This window comes from Pristiophorus japonicus, chromosome 12, assembly GCF_044704955.1.
Source record: "Pristiophorus japonicus isolate sPriJap1 chromosome 12, sPriJap1.hap1, whole genome shotgun sequence".
Classification (NCBI taxonomy): Eukaryota; Metazoa; Chordata; class Chondrichthyes; family Pristiophoridae; genus Pristiophorus; species Pristiophorus japonicus.
Genome location: NC_091988.1, coordinates 89,128,736 through 89,148,872, shown reverse-complemented (window position 1 = coordinate 89,148,872; position 20,137 = coordinate 89,128,736). Strand labels below are relative to the sequence as shown.

The 20,137-nt window shown below is 43.9% G+C and overlaps 1 protein-coding gene across 1 annotated transcript in view; it reads left to right on the top strand.

Annotated features, from left to right (window-relative positions):
- itpr1b (inositol 1,4,5-trisphosphate receptor, type 1b) overlaps positions 1-20,137 on the top strand; it is a 593,020-nt gene that overhangs the window by 459,923 nt on the left and 112,960 nt on the right. The window contains exons 50-51 of the mRNA XM_070894815.1: positions 12,757-12,921; positions 13,945-14,140. Of these exons, the coding sequence (XP_070750916.1) occupies positions 12,757-12,921; positions 13,945-14,140 (361 nt within the window). The remainder of the gene's footprint in view (positions 1-12,756; positions 12,922-13,944; positions 14,141-20,137) is intronic.

Genomic DNA, 20,137 nt, shown 5'->3' with positions numbered 1-20,137 from the left:
CAAGCTCTTGGCCTAATACCTCTTGATGTGGATCGGTGTCCACGTTTTGTTTGATAACGCTCCTGTGAAGCACCTTGGGGCGTTTTACTACATTAAAGGCACTATATAAATGTAAGTTGTTGATGTGATAACCCAGAAGGTTCCAGCTAGTCCCACTCCCCTGCCCTTTTCCTGTAGCCCTGCAAATTTTTTTTTCCTTCAGATACTTATCCAACTCCCTTTTGAAAGATAAGATTGAGTATGCCTCCACCACCCTTTCAGACATTGCATTCTAGAACCAAACCAATCACTGCGTAAATAAGTTTTTTTTCTTGTGTCGTCTTTGGTTCTTTTATCAATCACCTTAAATCTGTGTCCTCTGCTTCTTACTGCCAATGGGAACAGTTTCTCTCCATCAACTCTGTCCACACCCCTCATATTTTTAACACCCTCTATCAAATCTCCTCTCAATCTTCTCTGCTCCAAGGAGAACAACCCCAGCTTCTCCAGTCTATCCACGTAACTGAAGTCCCTCATCCCTGGAATCATTCTCGTAACTCTTTTCTGCACCCTCTCTAAGGCCTTCACATCCTTCCTAAAGTGCGGTGCCCATAATTGGACAGAGTACTCCAGTTGGGAGTATTTATACAAGTTAATTATAATTTCCACACTTTTGTATTCTATATCTCTATTTATGAAGCCCAGGATCCCATAAGCTTTTTTAACTGCTTTCTTAACCTGCCCTGCCACCTTCAATGATTTATGCACACATACCCCCAGGTCTCTCTGTTCGTGCACCCCCTTTAAGATTGTACCATTTAGTTTATATATTGTCTTTTTTTCTACCAAAATGCATAATTCACACTTTTCTGCGTTAAATTTCATCTGCCACATGTCTGTCCATTTCTTCCTGGTCTATCACTCTCCTCCTCACTGTTCACTATACTTCCAAGTTTTGTGTCATCTGCACATTTTGAAATTGTGCCCTCTACACCAGAGTCTAAATCATTAATATATATCAAGAAAAGCAGTGGTCCTAGAACCAACCCCTGGGGAACACCACTGTATAACTTCCTCCAGTTCGAAAAACAACCGTCCATTACGACTTGGTTTCCTGTCACTTTACCAAATTCGTATCCAGGCTGCCACTGTCCCTTTTATTCCATGGACTTCACTTTTGCTGGCAAGTCTATTATGTGGCACTTTTGGAACGCCTTTTGGAAATCCATGTACACTATGTCAACCGCAATACCCTCATCAACACTCTCTGTTACCTCATCAAAAACTGGATCAAGTTGGTTAAACACAATTTGCCTTTAACACATCCGTGCTGGCTTTCCTTAATTAATCTACCCCTATCCAAGTGACTGTTAATTTTGTCCCTGATTACTGTTTCTAAAAGCAACCCCACTGCCGAACTGACTGGCCTGTAGTTGCTGGGTTTATCCTTACACCCTTTTTTTTTGAACAATGGTGTAACATTTGCAATTCTCCAGTCCTCTGGCACCACCCATGTATCTATAGAATATTGGAATATTATGGTCGGTACCTCCGCGAGTTCCACCCTCGATTCCCTCAGCATCCTAGGATTCATCCCATCCGCTCCTGGTGATTTATCTACTTTAATTACAGCCAGCCTTTCTAATACCTCTATCAATTTTTATCCTATCAAGTGTCTCCACTACCTCCTCCTTCACTATGTCTCTGGCAGCATCCTCTTCCTTGAAGACAAATGCAAAGTTCTCATTTAGTACCTCAGCCATACCCTCTGCCTCCATGCATAGGTCTCCTTTTTAGTCCTTAATCGCCGCCCCCCCCCCCCCCACCCCCTTACGATCCGTTTATTATTTATATGCCTATAGAAGACTTTTGGATTATCTTTTATGTTGGCTGCCATTCTATTCTCATATCCTCTCTTTGCCCTTCTTATTTTCTTCTTCACTTCTCCTCTGACCTTTCTATATATAGCCTCATTCTCGGATGTATTCTCGACCAGACATCTGTCATACGTGCTCTTTTTCTGCTTCATCTTACTCTCTCTCTTTTTCGTCATCCAGAGAACTCTGATTTCAGTTGCTCTATCTTTCTCCCTCTTGCGATAGTACCTCGACTGTACCCGAACTATTCCTTCTTTAAAGGCAGCCCATTGTTCCAATACAGTTTTGCCTGCCAATTTTTGATTGCAGTTTACCCAGGCCATATCCGTTCACATCCCACTGAAATTGGCCTTCCCCTGGTTAAACATTTTTGCTCTCGATCTCTCCATGTCCTTTTTCACAGCTAATCTAAACCTTATGATACTATGATCACTGTTCCCTCAATGTTCACCTCAGTGTGTGAATCTCTGTTGCGATGCCACAATTCAGCTCCATTCCCTGGGCTAGTGAGGTAGAAAAAGCAGCCAGGATTCCCGCTCGTAATCTCTATCCCATGAATTCCCTGGTGAGAATGTGGACATGTAGGTATTGGGTGAGGACAGGATCAGGCTTGCCTCTGATGACTTGATTGTCCAATACCTTGCCCAATACTCCATGACTACAATTAGACAAGAAGGTTGGGTGATTGGGCACGGCCCTGGGGAGGGCTCCCAGTGTCCATGAAACCATGTCCCGTCAGCACCTTTTAGGAGAGGAAGGGGAAGAAAAGAGTTGCTTCAATCCTGTGTTTCAAATGGAATATTGTTTAAGAATTAAGATATTATAATTATTTTAAATATTTCGCTTTTATCGCTTTTACATTTTGAAAAACAAGTATTTGGTGTCCGAATGTGCTGTGACATGAAGTAGGAGATTATCTTTCCCTCATTGTAGCTGGCCTATTGGGGTGCGTTAGGGAAGGTGAAGACAGGAAATACTGAGGATGGATGAAGCATGTCCGATTTGGGGCAGGGGAGGGTAGGAAGAGGGGAAGAGAGCTGGGGAGAGTATTCACCACTTTCACATGCTTCCTAGTAGATGCTTATAAACACCCATTACATGAGGTTAGGCCTTGGTTACTGGTCCATTCGCTGCACCAATGAATGATGTGGGGCGTGGAGAAGAGGTTCTGAATGAGAGGGTGGAAATCACTAAATGGACTAAAAGATTATTGGCCAGGATTTTGCTCTCTGTGGCGAAGGAACAGCGTTCGCCGTTCACCTCGTTGACAGTTACCCATAGACTTCTTGCAGACTTGTTCGCAGAGAATTCTACTAACTTAGCATCTTTCCAGCGTGGTGCCCTCTACAGGGGATCTGTGTCGAATGTGAACAGGGAAAGCAGCAGCGAGGCTCTTCAATCAATCACACGGAAGTATCCTCACTGTGACGTGCTGAGTCTAAACCAGGAAGTATAAAGCAGGAAATACAAATTCGATTTCAATGATGTAGAGAAAGCAAAATAAAGATTGGGAAATACAGATGGAATTAAGGCAAAGAGACAAACTGAAAAGTAAAAATTAAAAAAAAAAATGCAACATTAATTTTATTCTGAGGAAATGACAGTCAACACTGGTAAAATTAATTTTTCAGGGCCAGAGAGGTTGTTCGGTAATTATCACTCACTGAGCTGTTAAAAACTCACTTACTCCTAAATGCACCAGCCCTGTCTTTTTGGCCCGTCTTTAGTGTGGAACTAGTGGGTAAGTACCTCAATTCTCGCCATTACAGTGATTTCAAAGCTGAGTCGACTGGCGAGGACTGTAACAGCGCACCCTGTGGGGGAACAGGTTATCTCTGACCGCAATTTCTGGATTTCCGTGTTTAACTGCACATGTGTGGTCATCAAAAGTTGCTGTCAGATTTGCCCTGTAATATCAGCGGCGCTGACAGCCTTGTTGTTATTACAGCAAAATCCGGGCCAATCAATATAAATGTATATTTCAGGTCTGGGGCAACACGTACAAAGCAGAACCAGCGCATCAATCAAGAAAGCATAAATAAAACTTAGCTCTGAATCCCTACCCTTCCAGAGCTATCGGCAGTTCCGATTTCTGCACCTCACTTTACACTTCTGAAGTGCAAGGCACTCCATTGGAGATTTAAAAATGCCGAGGAGGCTCTCAGCCAATAGATTCCCCAATTGTGACCAGACAATGAAGAAATCTGAAAGACAGGTGAAATCCTGCAGTCCAATTAAGCCCCAAAATCTCTCAGATTATTTGTAGAATTCTATAAAGCTTCCTTTCTGTGAACTGGCACCCTTTTGTTGGAGCTTCTGCACCAGATTTAAGCTAATTGGCTCAAGAACCAGAGGCAACATGAGGAAACCTTTTTTTTAAAGCAGCGTGTTGTTCTGATTTGGAATGTATTGCCTCAAAGGGTGGTGGAAGCAGATTCAAAATTCCAATTTACGCAATCCAGATAGTTCTCCTGCCTCTAGATCAGGCACTGCCACAACGACACAGACATGTGGCACAAAGTCCAGCCTCCACAAGCTAGGAAACTCCCGCAGACACTGTTCTATCCAACACCACTATATGCTTACCACCAAGAAGCCAATTGGCACAGAAAGTCTGAAGTGGCTGCTAACCAAGGCTGCCAGGGCAACGCAAGGAATGTGCAGAGGCAAATATTCACAACCTCCATATAAAGTGGAAGATCAAACCCCAAAATCATCTGGTGAACATAGCGCTCTCCACCCACAGGCTCTATCCGCTCCAGCTCTCTAAGGTAGCAGAGCACTGGAGAAGGGCACATTTCTGTACCTGTTTTGATTATGCTCCAACTTCCCCCTGATCTGGGCCAACACTTGGCCTATTTACCAGAGTCAGAACCCCCACCACTACTAACGTGCACAGATTAGCAAATCTATGTTAGAAGCAAGAACATTCATCTCTATGTCAAAGTGGAATATATCCACTCCCATAGCAATTCTATGAATAAAGCACTGGTTGGATATAGACAGTTGTGAACCAGGGATGCCAAGCCTCTGCATGAAGCTTGGGAAGTTCCAGGCATTCCAGCCTCTTCCCACCACCATCCCCAGAAGCTTACTCAATGCAATCACCCCCTAGTAATGTCGCACTGTGCCCCCCCCACACACCCCCACCGCCATAAAGAGTGCTGCTAGTGCAGCCAACACGACAGGATAGAGCATTCTGTGCAGGGAATGGCCCAATCTGGGATGTTCACTTGCATTTCCCACACTTAAAACTCATTCAGTATCTATCTCTCTCACACATGCATGCGCACTATATATCTATATATACACACACACACATGCACACAAACACATACACCTTAAAAGGAACGTTGCCTGACAGCCATAGTGCTCACTGGCTTTCGATGAAGTATTAAGATTGTGTTGTTCACCCTTCTGCAAGTGATGGAGAAACAATTCATTCGAACGAATGTATCTTTATTCAATCTGGTAAGAATGTTGAACAACGTACCACATAGTGTGGTTAAGCGAATACAATGAATGTATTTAAGAGCAAGCTAGATAAGTATATGAGGGAGAAAGGAATAGAAAGATATATCGATAGTGAGATGAAATAAGGTTGCTATGGAGGACAAACAATGCCATAGACCTGTTGACCTACATTGGCTCCCAGCCCAGCAATGCCTCGATTTTAAAATTCTCACCCTTGTTTTCAGATCTCTCCATGGCCTCGCCCCCTCCCTATTTTTGTAACCTCCTCCTGCCCTGCAACCCTCCAAGATCTCTGCACTCCTCCAATTATGGGCTCTTGCGCATCCCCAATTTTCATTGCTGTATCATTGACGGCTGTGCCCTCAGCTAACTCGGGCCTAAGCTCTGGAATTCCCTCTCTAAACCTCTCTATCTCTCTCTCCGAATGGCCTATTTCTGTGCTATAAATTCAGTGTAACCATGGCCCGGATTTTATGGTGCCATTGACTGCAAACATCGAAAACCCAGAATTTGCTATCTGAGAAGGTTCGCCTTGACATATTGTAAGCATCCTCTTTAAATTCATTTTCGCTGGCGCAGAGTTGGGCTATTTGCCCAACGATTGCCTGGCGAATACCCAAAAAACCCTATGCCTGGTAAAAGCAGGCGTAATGCCGCCTTCTACCAGCGTAAGGGTTCAAATAAATGTTAAAAATTTAATGATTTAAGCATCCACTTGCATTTAAAATTAGTTTAGGTTATTTCTGTCCTGTTTAAACATGTTTAAATTTATTTTTCAAAAAATTAAATTTTTATTTTAAATGTTTAAAGGGTATTTTCATTTTCATTTTGAATCTGTGATCATTTTTATTTCAGTGTTGTGAAATTGTATTTATTAGGTGATTTCTATTATGCGTATGGGGATCCCGTGCGTAAATGGAATCCCCATAAGCATAATAGGAATCCTCCCTTGGTTAGCCTGGCCCACGTGATCCCAGGGACGCTTGTGAACCGCCTGCGCCCTGGGTACTGTGGGCCTTTACGCAGGCGTAGACCGGCAGGCCCAGGACCACAAGAGTCAGAAGCTCCGGAGACAGCAGCTAAGTATGTCCTTTTCTTGCAATTTGGAGGCATACCCGAGTAGCAAGTCTCCGACAGCAATTTCCAGGCCTGTGCAATTTTAATGGCACTTCGGGTCCCTTTGGGCGGTGGAGTTTCCCTCCAGCTCCAATGCAGACTGATGAGTCCAGGGACTGACTTGAGACTTTTTAGATGGATGCAGTGCTGCGCAGAACAGGCAGTTCTGACCTTGTTCCATCTATTTCAGCAAGGCAGTGCCAATTTTTGTCGGGCGCAGGGGGGTGGGGGCAAGGAAAGATTTAAAAACAGCAGTTTCAAATGTTTAAATGACTTCCTTTATCCCACCCCAGATTCTAAAGGCATTTTCACTTCAGGAACTAAGTGTGACCTGGCATTATAGAAATTGCAGTACAGAAGGAAACCATTCAGCCCAACACGCCTACACCTGGCAGAGGTTGCAAGGCTTCTGCTGAACACTTGTGTTCTGCATTATTGGGACTTTATTAGTAGCTATTGTATGAAATTGTTTAAAAGCTGTGGTATGTTCTGAAAGTAATGATTGCAAGGTGCTAAATTCAATGTGCATTCTTCAGGGCCGCTAGGGTTCTAAACACCTTTAAAACTCTGCAACATAAAGGATTCAAGAAAACCTGCAGCCAAAAAGGATTTGGCGCTAGAGGAGAAAATAAATGACATTATTAGGAACAGATTGTTTGTGAATGCATTCCCTGGAGCTGTCGGATAAAATAGCTCCTCGTTAGTCCATCAAGGCTTTCCACAGCATAATGGTACAAGATAATGCCAGATTAAATATGGGTGACGTGCGTTTTTTATTAAAAAGGAGTTCGTGTCAGGTCAGAGACTCAGTCACATGACGCTCTTCTAATTCTCCATGTGCTCATGAATAAGTTACTGCAGTATTTCACAACGGAGATACCTTTCCTTCCTTTTCAAAATTGTATAAAAGCCAAGTAACATTTTACAAAATGAGAGGCTGGCTTCATTTTCATCTTACCCCAGCTCTGATGGCTTGATGAGTAAACTGAAGGCACTTTACAACATTGAGCTTAACAACATTAGATCTTAACCAGCCTTCCCATTTTCTCTTGGCCATTCTTTAACCATTTCATCATATGCAGTCCCTCGGAATCGAGGAAGACTTGCTTCCACTCTAAAAATGAGTCCTTCGGTGGCTGAACAGTCCAATGCGAGATCCACAGTCCCTGTCACAGATGGGACAGATAGTCGTTGAGGGTAAGGGTGGGTGGGACTGGTTTGCCGCACGCTCTTTCCGCTGCCTGCGCTTGGTTTCTGCATGCTCTCCATGATGAGACTTGAGGTGCTCAGCGCTCTCTCGGATGCACTTCCTCCACTTAGGGCGGTCTTTGGCCAGGGACTCCCAGGTGTCAGTGGGGATGTTGCACTTTATCAGGGAGGCTTTGAGGGTGTCCTTGTAATGTTTCCCCTGGCCACTTTTTACACCACCTCTGGACCCAACTTTTGTTTTCATCCTTATCCCATTCACACCTCCTTGTATGTTGCCTTGTACCATCATCATTTCGTCAATGAATCAATCCCGTCCTCCAGCCTATCACAGACCCTTTCCCCTTTCTTCCACCACTCCCCCTTTCCCTGGCTCTGTAAATTTCTAACATCTTCCAGTTCCAATGAAAGGTCATCAAACTGAAACAGGTTTCATGGATCTGCGATATTTTGCCTTTGAAACGTGAACTCTGTTTCTTTCCACAAATGCTGCCCCATCTGCTTTTGGTTGCCAATCCTCCAGGATTGTCGTGGAGTCTCGTGGAACTGAAGACTAGTCTCCAGGACACTGCTGCGAGCAACCCCAGAGATAAATCATTGGGGCATTAAGACCCTTTTATTTATTAATTGTAAAAATATTGGGAATGGGGGAAAGGCTGTTTGGATGATTCTTGACAGCCGTTCAATTGGGTAATGAAGAGTTGGTTTCCTATTGGCGTGGGAAGGCGAGGCACCGTGAGGTTGTAGGCCTGAGAGAGATAACAGAGATATGGAGGGGCAAGTCCATGGAGGGATTTGTAAACTCGGATGAGAATTTTTAAATCGAGGCTTTGCTTAACCAGGAGCCAGTGTAGGCCATCGAGCACACGGGTGATGGGTGAATGGGACTTGGTGCGAGTTGAGACACGGGCAGCGGAGTTTTGGATGCCCTCAAGTTTATGGAGGGTAGAAAGTGGGAGGCCGGTTAGGAGTGCGTTGGAATAGTCAAATCTAGAGGTAACAAAGTCATGGTACCAGTTGGTTTCATCATTAACTGCTTTGATACTGAGCAAGGCCAGTGCTAAGGCTGCTGACTCCTGATGCACAAGTCTTGAGCAGCTGACTAGAACCAAATTGGTAACTTGCCAGGAATTTCTAAAACCAGTGCTCGCAAAGACCTGGTAAATATGTGAGATATGCAATTCAGGAGCAGAGGTCTTAATGCACTATAAAGATAGCTATTGATAGCTTACTGCGTCTGCCTCAGGTCTCTGGTGCGTGTTGCCGACTCAATAGTCCTGACTGTGTGGCAACACAAATTGAAACAATTTAAGACTTTTACTATCATAATATAAACAGGATATCGAAGCACTGGAAAAATTAATTAGACTGGGAGGAGTTTCGTGTGGAGTATAAACACCGACATAGACCAGTTGGGCCGAATGGCCAATTTCTATGCTGTAGGCTCGCTGTAATTCTGTGTAGGATTTATTTTAGTATGTATTCTGGTAGTTTCTGTACAGTTTAATTTTAACAAAACTAGAGTTGAGAGGATACAATGATTAGGAAAGATTGAGCAGGCTGGGCTCTTTGGAAAGGTGAAGACTGAGAGGAGACCTGATAGAGGTCTTTTAAATTGTGAAGGGTTTCGATAGAGTAGATATGAACAAACTGTTTCCACTTATGGGTGAGTCCAGATCAAGAGGGCCGAAATACAAGATAGCCATCAACAGATCAATTGAAGAATTGAGGAATCATTTCTTTAAACACAAGAGTGTTGAGAATGTGGAAGTCGCTGGAATGGTTGAAGCAGATAGCATTGACGCATTTAGAGGGAGGCTTGCGGCATATGTGAGGGAGAAGAGGTTAGAGGCAAATGGGGACAGGGACGGAAGAAGTAATTAGAGTGGGAGGTGGCTCGTGTCGAGTATAAACACCGACATAGATCAGTTGGGCCGAATGGCCAATCTCTATGCTATAGGCTCGCTGTAATTCCGAGAAGGATTTATTTTAGTATGTATTCTGGTAGTTTTCCAGTACAGTTTAATTTTAACAAAACTAAATGAAATCTTTTTTAGGCTGTGCGTAACCAGATAACCCCCAAAGTAGTTTGATACTGATAATCTTTCAGTGACTGCCTTGTAAATCGTGCAAAAAAACGTCCGAGGTTCTCAAATAACCAAAACAGCACCTGAATTTTTTGCATGATCCTGACCTGCTGATCTTGTTTGCAAAGAAAAATATATTACTAAAATGATTTGTGGATGTTGTATTTAAAAAATTGTGTTCATTGTGCTGAGAACCAGTGCTTAATGAATGTAAAGCATTATGCACAACCCATGATATGCATGCAGTTGCAAATTGTGAAGTAGCCGAATTATAATCTGTCATGAGGTTTATCTGTTTTCTAACTATGAAGAAAACTAGACAAATTGATTGAAAGTTGTGCTTCCTAACCTAGGTTATTTTCAAAGCACCATTTTCATTATGTTTCAGTCTCGAACATTACTATTACGCTGCTCAGTTAATGTGCAGGCGAACCCATTTCTATGCAAACTAAGTACAGATATCGTCTTGGAAAAGTCCTATGTAAATTCTGTTGTTAACCTTTGCTTCTGCAGCTCAGTACACAGTATGTTGTTTTGCAGAGAAGCACTTGAAGAGTGAAGGGTTTTATGATTGGAAGTCGCAATCTAGTCTCCCCCCACCCCCCCACCAAGCAAGCAGGAAATTAAAGGAATATACTATGGGTTGCTGTGGTTTCATTATCTTGGACTCCATTCTTTTCAGTTAAAAAGTATTCCCCTCTCTCCCCCTCATAATTTCCGCCCTTTTTCTTCTCTCTCCTGAAGAAGCTGACTCTTTATAGAGTGCAGCTGCACAGGGTGCGCACTGCATTCTGGTTCCCTGTCCAAGTGGCCATTCTGCATTCGTGAGCCTAAACTATCAGTCTTGGCAGACTTAGACTGTGGGTCATATCATCATTGAGTTGGATTCTGCCTCCTCCGACGCCCAAGCACAGGAAGTCATGAATGAGAAATCAGGAGGAGGTACCTTGACGGATTTTGCTGCTTTCTTAGAGCTGGGCCACTGAGACCAATTATAGCACCCAAACTACTGCTCCGTCTGGAGTAGAGCTAACTCAGCACAAACTAAGAAAAGAGCCCAGGATCTTTTGGAATTATTGTATCGAGGCAGTGCCAATCCCTCTCGCTTGCCTCTGGTTTTAAAATCTGGACCTCTATCCCCATTCCTGCCATGGCTACTGTGGGACAAACCGTTCAATGACTGAGGATCGGGTGACCTTGGATCTAGCCTGGAGGTGACAAAGGTTGAACAGGTTCCCATTGGTTCTATAGTTTAGTACTACTCCAGGGGGGAGCTTGTTGAGAGTGAGATGGAGCATTGCAGCAAGGAAGATCGAGAAGACACAGCCCTGCTTCACCCTGGTCCGGACATGGATTGGGTCTGTGGTGGATCTGTTGGTCAGGACCACAGCTTGCACGTCATGGAGCAGGCGGAGGATGGTGACAAACTTTTGGGGGCAGCCGAAATGGGGGTGGATGCTCCATAGTCCCTCACGGTTGACAGTGTCAAAGGCCTTTGTGAGGTTAAAGAAGGCCATGTACAAGGGTTGGTGTTGTTCCCTGCATTTCTCTTGTAGTTGTCGCAGGGTGAAGATCATATCCGATGTACCCTCTTAGTGGACGAAATCCACATTGTGACTCTGGGAGGAGCTCTTCAGCCAAAGGGAGAAGGTGGTTGAGGAGGATTCTTGCGTCAGCAGGGAAATTCCTCTCTGGTTGCCTCAGTCGGACTTGTCCCATTTTTTGAAGATGGTCACGATTACGGCATCTCTGTAATCTCCTAGCATGCTCTCCTCCTTCCAGATAAGAGAGATGAGGTCATGCATTTGTGCCAATAGTACTTTTCCGCCATACTTTAGTGCCTCAGCAGGGATTTCATCTGCTCCCGATGCCTTGTTGTTCTTGAGCTGACGGATGGCCTTTTCTACCTCATGCAGAGCTGGAGTTTTGCTGAGATGGTGGAGGGTAGCATGCTGCAGGATGGAGTCGAGGACACTTGATAAAGTGCAACATTCCCACCGGCACCTGGGAATCCCTGGCCCAAGACCACCCTAAGTGGAGGAAGAGCATCCGGGAGGGTGTTGAGCACCTCGAGTCTCATTGCCGAGAGCATGCAGAAACCAAGTGCAGACAGCAGAAGAAGCGCGCAGCAAACCAGACTCCCCACTCACCCTTCCCTTCAACCACTGTCTGTCCTACCTGTGACAGAGACTGCAATTCCCATATTGGACTGTACAGTCACCTGAGAACTCACTTTTAGAGTGGAAGCAAGTCTTCCTCGATTTCGAGGGACTGCCTATGATGATGATGATGATGGGACAAACAGGACAGGCTTGCTTGTGTTCTGAGTTGTGCTGGTCCGAGGCTTTGAAATCTGAGGAGATCTTGCATGCCATCACTGGACATAGCGATGTCCTTTCTCTTACCCAAGAGTTTACACCCAGGCATTTTTATCAATTGCGTTTTTGGTTATTGACCAAAAGGAATTTAATATTTGAGTAATGGGGAGATATTTGTCACTGCTTGGATTAAATTCCAGAATGACTACTTGGGTTCGAATCTCAGAACCCACAGCTCTTTCCTGGATATTCCTTTTAACAATGAGTTTATGCAGTTGTATAAAAATGGAATTTGAATTTGTGTGGAAATGTCGCCTACTTAGCTGGGTTGTGTCAATTTGCATAGACATTCATGTTGACCCAAAACTGGTCCTGTTGGGCTATTTTGATTCTTAAAAGGGAGATTTTCTCCTGTCAAGGCAAGCTGTTAAAAGATATATACAATCACAGTCCTCTCATTCCCACGCTACATTTCACTTTAAAAGTCAGCTGCATGGGGGGAAAAACCTTACAGATTCACAGAAGTTTTGTAATAATGGACTTTTCTTAACTGTTTGTTGAAATGCTTTTGTCCCTGAATCGATATTACCCTTTGGATCAGTTGCTGTAAAGCTAATGTGTCGTAATGCTTAAAGAAGCCATCATTAATTCTATATTGATATAAAATGACTGATCAATTATTTTTATGCCTCCCAACAGGTTGGTAATAAGGTCATCTTCCTGACCAGCTTTGTGGGAAACCGAGGTACTTTCACTCGAGGTTACATGGCAATGGTCCTGGATGTGGAGTTTCTGTATCACCTAGCATACACACTAATATCTGTCATGGGGCTTTTTGCCCATGAATTCTTCTACAGTCTGCTGGTACGTATTTGGGGGAAGGTCAATTCACTTTTGCTTTAAATGTTTAAAGGTATTTGAGATTTTCTCAGGAGGCTGAATGACAGTACAATGTGATCTTATGTCATGCCCACAACGAGCTTCAAACTTGGCTGAGCTTTCCGGGAGTGGGAAGAAGGTGCAGAAAAGTGAGTTGTTTTTCTACTCAGACATGAGGAAGATAAGATGGTATGCGCCCCCCCCCCCCCCCCACTCCCCTCCCTCCAGTGTAGTTGGTTCGAGTGGCATTGTCACTAGAAACAGGCTACAGAATCATACAGCACAGAAGGAGGCAGTTCGGCCAATCATGCCTGTGCCGGCTCCTTGAAAGAGCGATGCAATTAGTCCCACACCCTTGCTCTTTCCCCATAGTCCTGTATGTAATTTTCTCTTTTCCTACCCTATGTAACAACATCGAGGGCCTAAAGGAAGTGGGGGATGGGAGAGGCAAAAACTGAGTGTAACCAAATGTCCATGGTCATTTTTACACGATGATTGTCATGCAAGGACTAATATAGGTTTAATGAAATTTTACATTTGATGCGTATAATTATTCATGTATCTAAAGTAAGCATAGTTTTGACTACAGGAAGATTTATGTATTACACAGAGTTTATAGCACAGAAACAGGCCATTCAGCCCAACTGGTCTATGCTGGTGTTTATGCACCACATTAGTCTCCTCCCACCCTTCTTCATCTAACCAAGTTCCCCTCCAGGTCACACACTAACCTGACTTGGAAATATATCGAAATTTCTCCATTACTGGGTCAAAACCCTGGACCTCTTCTATCTAACAGCACTGTGGTAGTACCTTAACCACAGGAACTGCAGCAGTTCAAGAAGGCAGCTCACCACCAATTTCTAAGCTTCAGGCGAAGTACTGATGTGTGGTTACCAGAGGTAGATTGTCCTTGTCTAGCATGGTAGATTTTCTTAACATCAGTTATCATGGTGGGTACCTGTTTTCGGGAGGTGAAGGGCTGATCACTTTCTGTTTATATTTCAGCTTTTTGATCTGGTTTACAGAGAAGAGACGTTGCTGAATGTTATCAAGAGTGTCACTCGCAATGGTCGCTCCATCATCCTGACAGCTGTGCTAGCTCTTATCTTAGTCTACCTATTTTCCATAGTTGGCTTTCTGTTTTTCAAAGATGACTTCATCTTGGCAGTGGACAAGGTGCCAAACAAAACCTACTGGACAGGTAAAATCAAGTTATTGAGCAAGAAGGAGGACTACACTTTGTGGGGTCTCCAATGTTCAGTGGTTAAAGTACATGCTTCTTTGGCAGGGAGGGGGGGGGTGTTGGTGGAGCGTTGGATCGGATAGCTCTATAGTTGGACACAATTTCATACCTATAATTTCCCACATAGTGAATTCTCCATCTTGTTCTGTTTTTGGCAATCAATGGACTCCTCCTTGTACTATAATACTTACATAGCAGCCTGGACAAAGAGCTCAACCTTTGATGTGTGTAGGTGGAGTAAGCCTCCCAGAGAGAATTTGAAATATATTTTGTACAATTGTTGTTTTTTGTTTTCAGAAAACAGTTTTTCCTTCTGCATTCAACTATATCTAGGTCATCCAGATGACTTAAATACACACCATAATGAGTTTCACACATTGGCATCATAATTTATCAGATTGTGGAATTGATGGGATGTGACAGTGTGTCACATCGAGGTCATCTCATACTGAAACCCGTATGTCATATCTGCACTTGAATGTTGATGGAAAGGCTTTGAAAGATTACCAATAGCAAAGTTTTCATTACCATATTTTCATCAAACAAGCATACTTAATGCAGAGCTCATTCCCAACTCTTGCAGTTCATGTTTTTAAAGTACAATTCGTTCTCTCAGTAGTTCTCCCTGTTAGAAAACCTTGGGCTGGATATTCCCCAACCTTGCGCCGGGTTTCTTGGCGATATTTTGTCGTTTTTGTGGCGGGAAAGTCGCTGAAGTCTTGCGCCAGCGGTTTTTAAATACCGCTGGGGAACGGACCGCTGGCGTGCAAGACTGGGAAAAGTAGATAGGACCAAAAAACCACCTGGGAAAAACCAGCGGTAGGTATGAAGACCTGCACAAAAGGTAAGTTAAGGTTTTTATTTTTTAATTCTTTTGCAACGATTCGATAGAAAAGGGTCCTGTGAATGTTTTGTGTTTTTGTTTTGTGGAATTTTGTTTTTGATGTTTTTCCCCCTCCCTAGGCCCAACTCGCAGCGGTATCGGCCTCGGAGAAAAATTGCAGAAAATTCGCGGTTTATGCCACGAATCCTCGCCCAATGCCGACTTTTACTGCTGGGCGCATTTTCTCCCGAATGTTAGGCCTCGGAATCATAGCGGAGTCATAGCGGTATTTATGGTAGAAAAATACTGCTATGACCAAAAAATTGAATTTCTAGCCCTACGAACTGTGGAGGTGGAAAGGGATTTGGGTGTCCAGGTGCACACACAACTAAAAGTTGGGGCACAGGCACTCAAAGTAATCAAAAAGGCCAATGGAATGTTGGCCTTTATCTCAAGGTGGCTGGAATAGAAAGGGGAGAAAGTTATGCTTCAGTTGTTCAGACCCATCTGGGGCACCGTATTCAGTTGGGTCCAACACATCTCAGGAAGGATAGCTTGGTTACAGCCCAGATTCAGCACATTGGGCCCAAGTTTCCACACGATAAAAAACGGGCGCCCCTCCGAGCTGGGCGCCCGTTTTTCGCGCCTGAAACGGCGCCGGAAAAAAAACTCGCAATTCTGGAGCGTTCTGCAGCTCCTTGTCTGTTTGGCGCAGCGCCCAGGGGGGGCAGAGCCTACACTCGCGCCGATTTTGTAAGTGGGAGGGGGCGGGTACTATTTAAATTAGTTTTTTTCCTGCCGGCAACGCTGCGCGTGCGCGTTGGAGCGTTCGCGCATGCTCAGTGTGAAAAAAACATTGGCACTCGGTCATTTTTGTAGTTCTTTGTAGCTGTTTAATTTTTGAACATTTTTTAATAAAAGCACATTGCCATCAGCACTTGCAGCCTTCTCACTGTCTCCTTCCCCCCCCCCCCCCCCCCCCGCGGGAAGAACGGGCGCCTCCTCCTCCCCCGCGGGAAGAACGGGTGCCTCCTCTCTTTTCCCCCCCCCCCCCCAGCGGGAAGAATGGGCGCCTCCTCCCTCTTTCCCCCCCCCCCCCCCCCCCGCGGGAAGAACGGGCGCCTCAGGCTGACTGCAGCATTCTCCGTGCCTGAAGCACTTTCACACAGGTAGGAAGATAGTTTATTTAATCTTTTCTTTGCTTATAAATGTTTTTTCAGGTTGGATTTATTTGTAGAAGTATAAATAAGGATTTATTGTAGAATTTCATGACTTCCCTTCCCTTCCCCCCCCGACCTCGTTCTGGACGCCTAATTTGTAACCTGCGCCTGATTTTTTAATGTGTAGAACAGGTTTTTTCAGTTCTACAAAAATCTTCACTTGCTCCATTCTAAGTTAGTTTGGAGTACGTTTTCACTGTAGAAACTTTGAAATTAGGCGTCAGTGGCCGGACACGCCCCCTTTTGAAGAAAAAATTCTGTTCCAAAGTAGAACTGTTCTACCTGACTAGAACTGCAGAAAAAAAATTGGGAGAATTGCGATTTCTAAGATAGTCCGTTCTCCACCAGTTGCTCCTAAAAAATCAGGCGCCAATCATGTGGAAACTTGGGCCCAATAATTCCAGGGCTTAAAGGGTTCAATTATAAGGAGATTTGCAGAAATTTGTCTTGTATTTCCTTGAGTTTAGAAGGTTGAGAACTGATCAAATCGAGGTGTTTAAAATGGTAGGAGGATCTGATAGTCATCATCATAGGCAGTCCCTCGTATCGAGGATGACTTGCTTCCACGCCAAAAATGGATGAATTCACAGGTGTTTCAATGAAGGACCAAATATGCAGGTCCCGAACTATATTGTATGCTATAGTGTAGATACATTGAAGCCATTTCCTTTGGTCGGTTAAATCCAGGACAAGGGGGCACAATTTTAAAATTAGAGCTATGCCATTCAGGAGTGAAATCAGGAAGTACTTTTTCTCAAAGGGAGTAGAAATTTGGAACCCTTTCCTCCACCCCCCTCCCCCTCCCCCCCAAAAAAAAGCTGTGGATGCTGGGGCTAAATTTAAATTTTCAAGACTGAGATCAGCATAGTTTTATTTGGTAGAGGTATTGAGCGATATGGATTGAAGCCGGGGAGTTGAGGTATAGATCAGCTATGATCTAATTGAGTGACAAAATAAGTTCAAAGGACTGAATAGCCTACTCCTGTTCTTACGTAAACTAGAAACTTTACATAGTCTGCTCTTGCTGTGGGTTGACAATTACCCCAGTGCAGCAATCTGTAAACTGCACTTTACATTGGAACATAGTGTCAGTCAGTCAATCAACGAGGTATGGCGGAATTCAAATTCAAACACGGACCAAAGCTTTTACAGACTAAAATTAACTGAATTATTTATTTACAGATTAAAGCACACAATAAGGCATGGACATTAGGTAATACTAATAAAGCTCAATCAACAATCACGAAGGTCCCTTACAATATGCACAATGAGTTAATTACCCTTTTAGTCTCACAAGCATTGTTACTGATTGAAAGGTCTCAGATCTCAAGCTGCCCTGAACTACACTGTTTGTATTGAAGAAAGGTTTCAGAGTGTAGACATTAAGACTAGAAAAATAATAATGGAATCATTGCAGCTGTAAATGCATCTCCAAGGACATCATAATTGTGAACTTTGGTTACGTTGCCCAACTTGTGGAAAATTTGCTAGCATATGCGCTCTAATAATGACATCTATAATTGAAGCTGCAAGGGGTCAAATGTAATGAGTACATAACGAGTTTCATACATGTTTTGAAGAGACAAATGACAGTATCTGACTCTTGTGTCCGTTAACATGCAGCCAAGTTGGCCAGCTCAAGATTTTTGTTTGAATCTGCGCTCAAGGTCAAAAATGAAAGCTCAGCCACAGTATAATGGAGCTTAAGTAACATTATATGTGCTCAAACCTCAGAGGATTAGGTTTGACTTGATGAATCATCAAATACTTTCTTCAAATCTTGTTCCTTCAACGGAGGCAACATTAGAGTTTTGGAGAATTGAATCGAAGCTGTTGGAGTTGATATGGGCTTGTGTGCGATCAGCCCCAAGCCCCCTCGGACTGGGAAATCCAGGGTTTCCTAAAGGCCCGTGGAAACTTTCTCAGGAAATGACAGAATTAGCAAGGAAGGACTTGTCGTCAATCCATAATTAACTTATTACAGTGCTGCCTTCACAATGTTTTTTTTTTTGAAACCCATCATCATGTTTGAGTCCAGCCTACTGAGAAATTCATAGAATGCCTGTGTGCCCTATATAGATTGTGTCCCCTATTCCTCTAGATACACATCCCATTTACCCAAGTCAAGAGAGAGAGAGCTTAGGCCCATTTAGCAACAGTCAGGGTTTGTGGACCCCCAAGCGCGTGCAGCCATGCTGCTGGGGTTCAACCAGTTAAAATCAGACAGAGCAAGCTTCCCACAGCTTTTGCAGCCAGGCAAACCTTACCCATCAGAACCTTGGTGTGCAAAGTTAACTTTGAGCCAAACATAAAGAATTCCAGTCCCCAGTGACTGGTCTATCCTCCAGGTCCCAGTAATGACATAGAAACATAGAAAAATAGAAAATAGGTGCAGGCGTAGGCCATTTGGCCCTTCGAGCCTGCACCGCCATTCAATGAGTTCATGGCTGAACATGCAACCTCAGTACCCCATTCCTGCTTTCTTGCCATACCCCTTGATCCCCCTAGTAGTAAGGACTACATCTAACTCCTTTTTGAATATATTTAGTGAATTGGCCTCAACAACTTTCTGTGGTAGAGAATTCCACAGGTTCACCACTCTCTGGGTGAAGAAGTTTCTCCTCATCTCAGTCCTAACTGGCTTACCCCTTATCCTTAGACTGTGACCCCTGGTTCTGGACTTCCCCAACATTGGGAACATTCTTCCTGCATCTCACCTCTCTAAACCCGTCAGAATTTTAAACGTTTCTATGAGATCCCCTCTCATTCTTCTGAACTCCAGTGAATACAAGTCCAGTTGATCCAGTCTTTCTTGATATGTCAGTCCCGCCATCCCAGGAATCAATCTGGTGAACCTTTGCTGCACTCCCTCAATAGCAAGAATGTCCTTCCTCAAGTTAGGAGACCAAAACTGTACACAATACTCCAGGTGTGGCCTCACCAAGGCCCTGTACAACTGTAGCAAACCTCCCTGCCCCTGTACTCAAATCCCCTCGCTATGAAGGCCAACATGCCATTTGCTTTCTTAACCGCCTGCTGTACTTGCATGCCAACCTTCAATGACTGATGTACCATGACACCCAGGTCTCGTTGCACCTCCCCTTTTCCTAATCTGTCACCATTCAGATAATAGTCTGTCTCTCTGTTTTTACCACCAAAATGGATAACCTCACATTTATCCACATTATACTTCATCTGCCATGCATTTGACTGATCAATCATCAACATCCCTCTGGTTCAGGTATCCAATTATAAAGTCGGCTGTAAAGCACTCACTTTGTTTCAGTCTTTCATCTGGAGCTGATACAATGACGGTTATACCATCCAGAACCACGCTAATTGACCATTAGGAAACAATTGAAAAAGTAGGAGTTTGAAGCCTCATTGGGTGGATAGCAAATATGAAGGATCCCTTATTTAAAAGCTGTTGGCCCAGACAGAGCAGCATCGGAGTGGTTGCTTCGTTGTGGTGCTAGTGCGTGTTTCAAAGGTTTTGATAAGTGACAAAAAGATTACAATCACCTACGCACTGGTCCATTGGAAAAATTCAGAATTGAAGGAATTGATGCCACAGAATCGTGCATTATGTTCAAAGGATTTGTCCACCTGAATCATCTTGAACACTGTCAATAGCACAGTCCACCATGAAATGTGTGAGTGTTTTGCCACCATCCTTGTGACCACATTCTGGACAGATAATATAGCTCACGGGTGCATGCGGTGGTTCCACCTGCAATTGCTTGGCCAATCATGGTAAATACCAAATCGTTGTTCTATTGATGCATACTCTCATATTTGGGTTCCTGGAAACTCTTCTGACAGCTGTGGTCCTAGGTCTGAATTTCCTCATCATTGATATAATGGGTATCTCATTTCGCGTGATGTTTTTGAACTCGGGCCAACAAGAGTGAC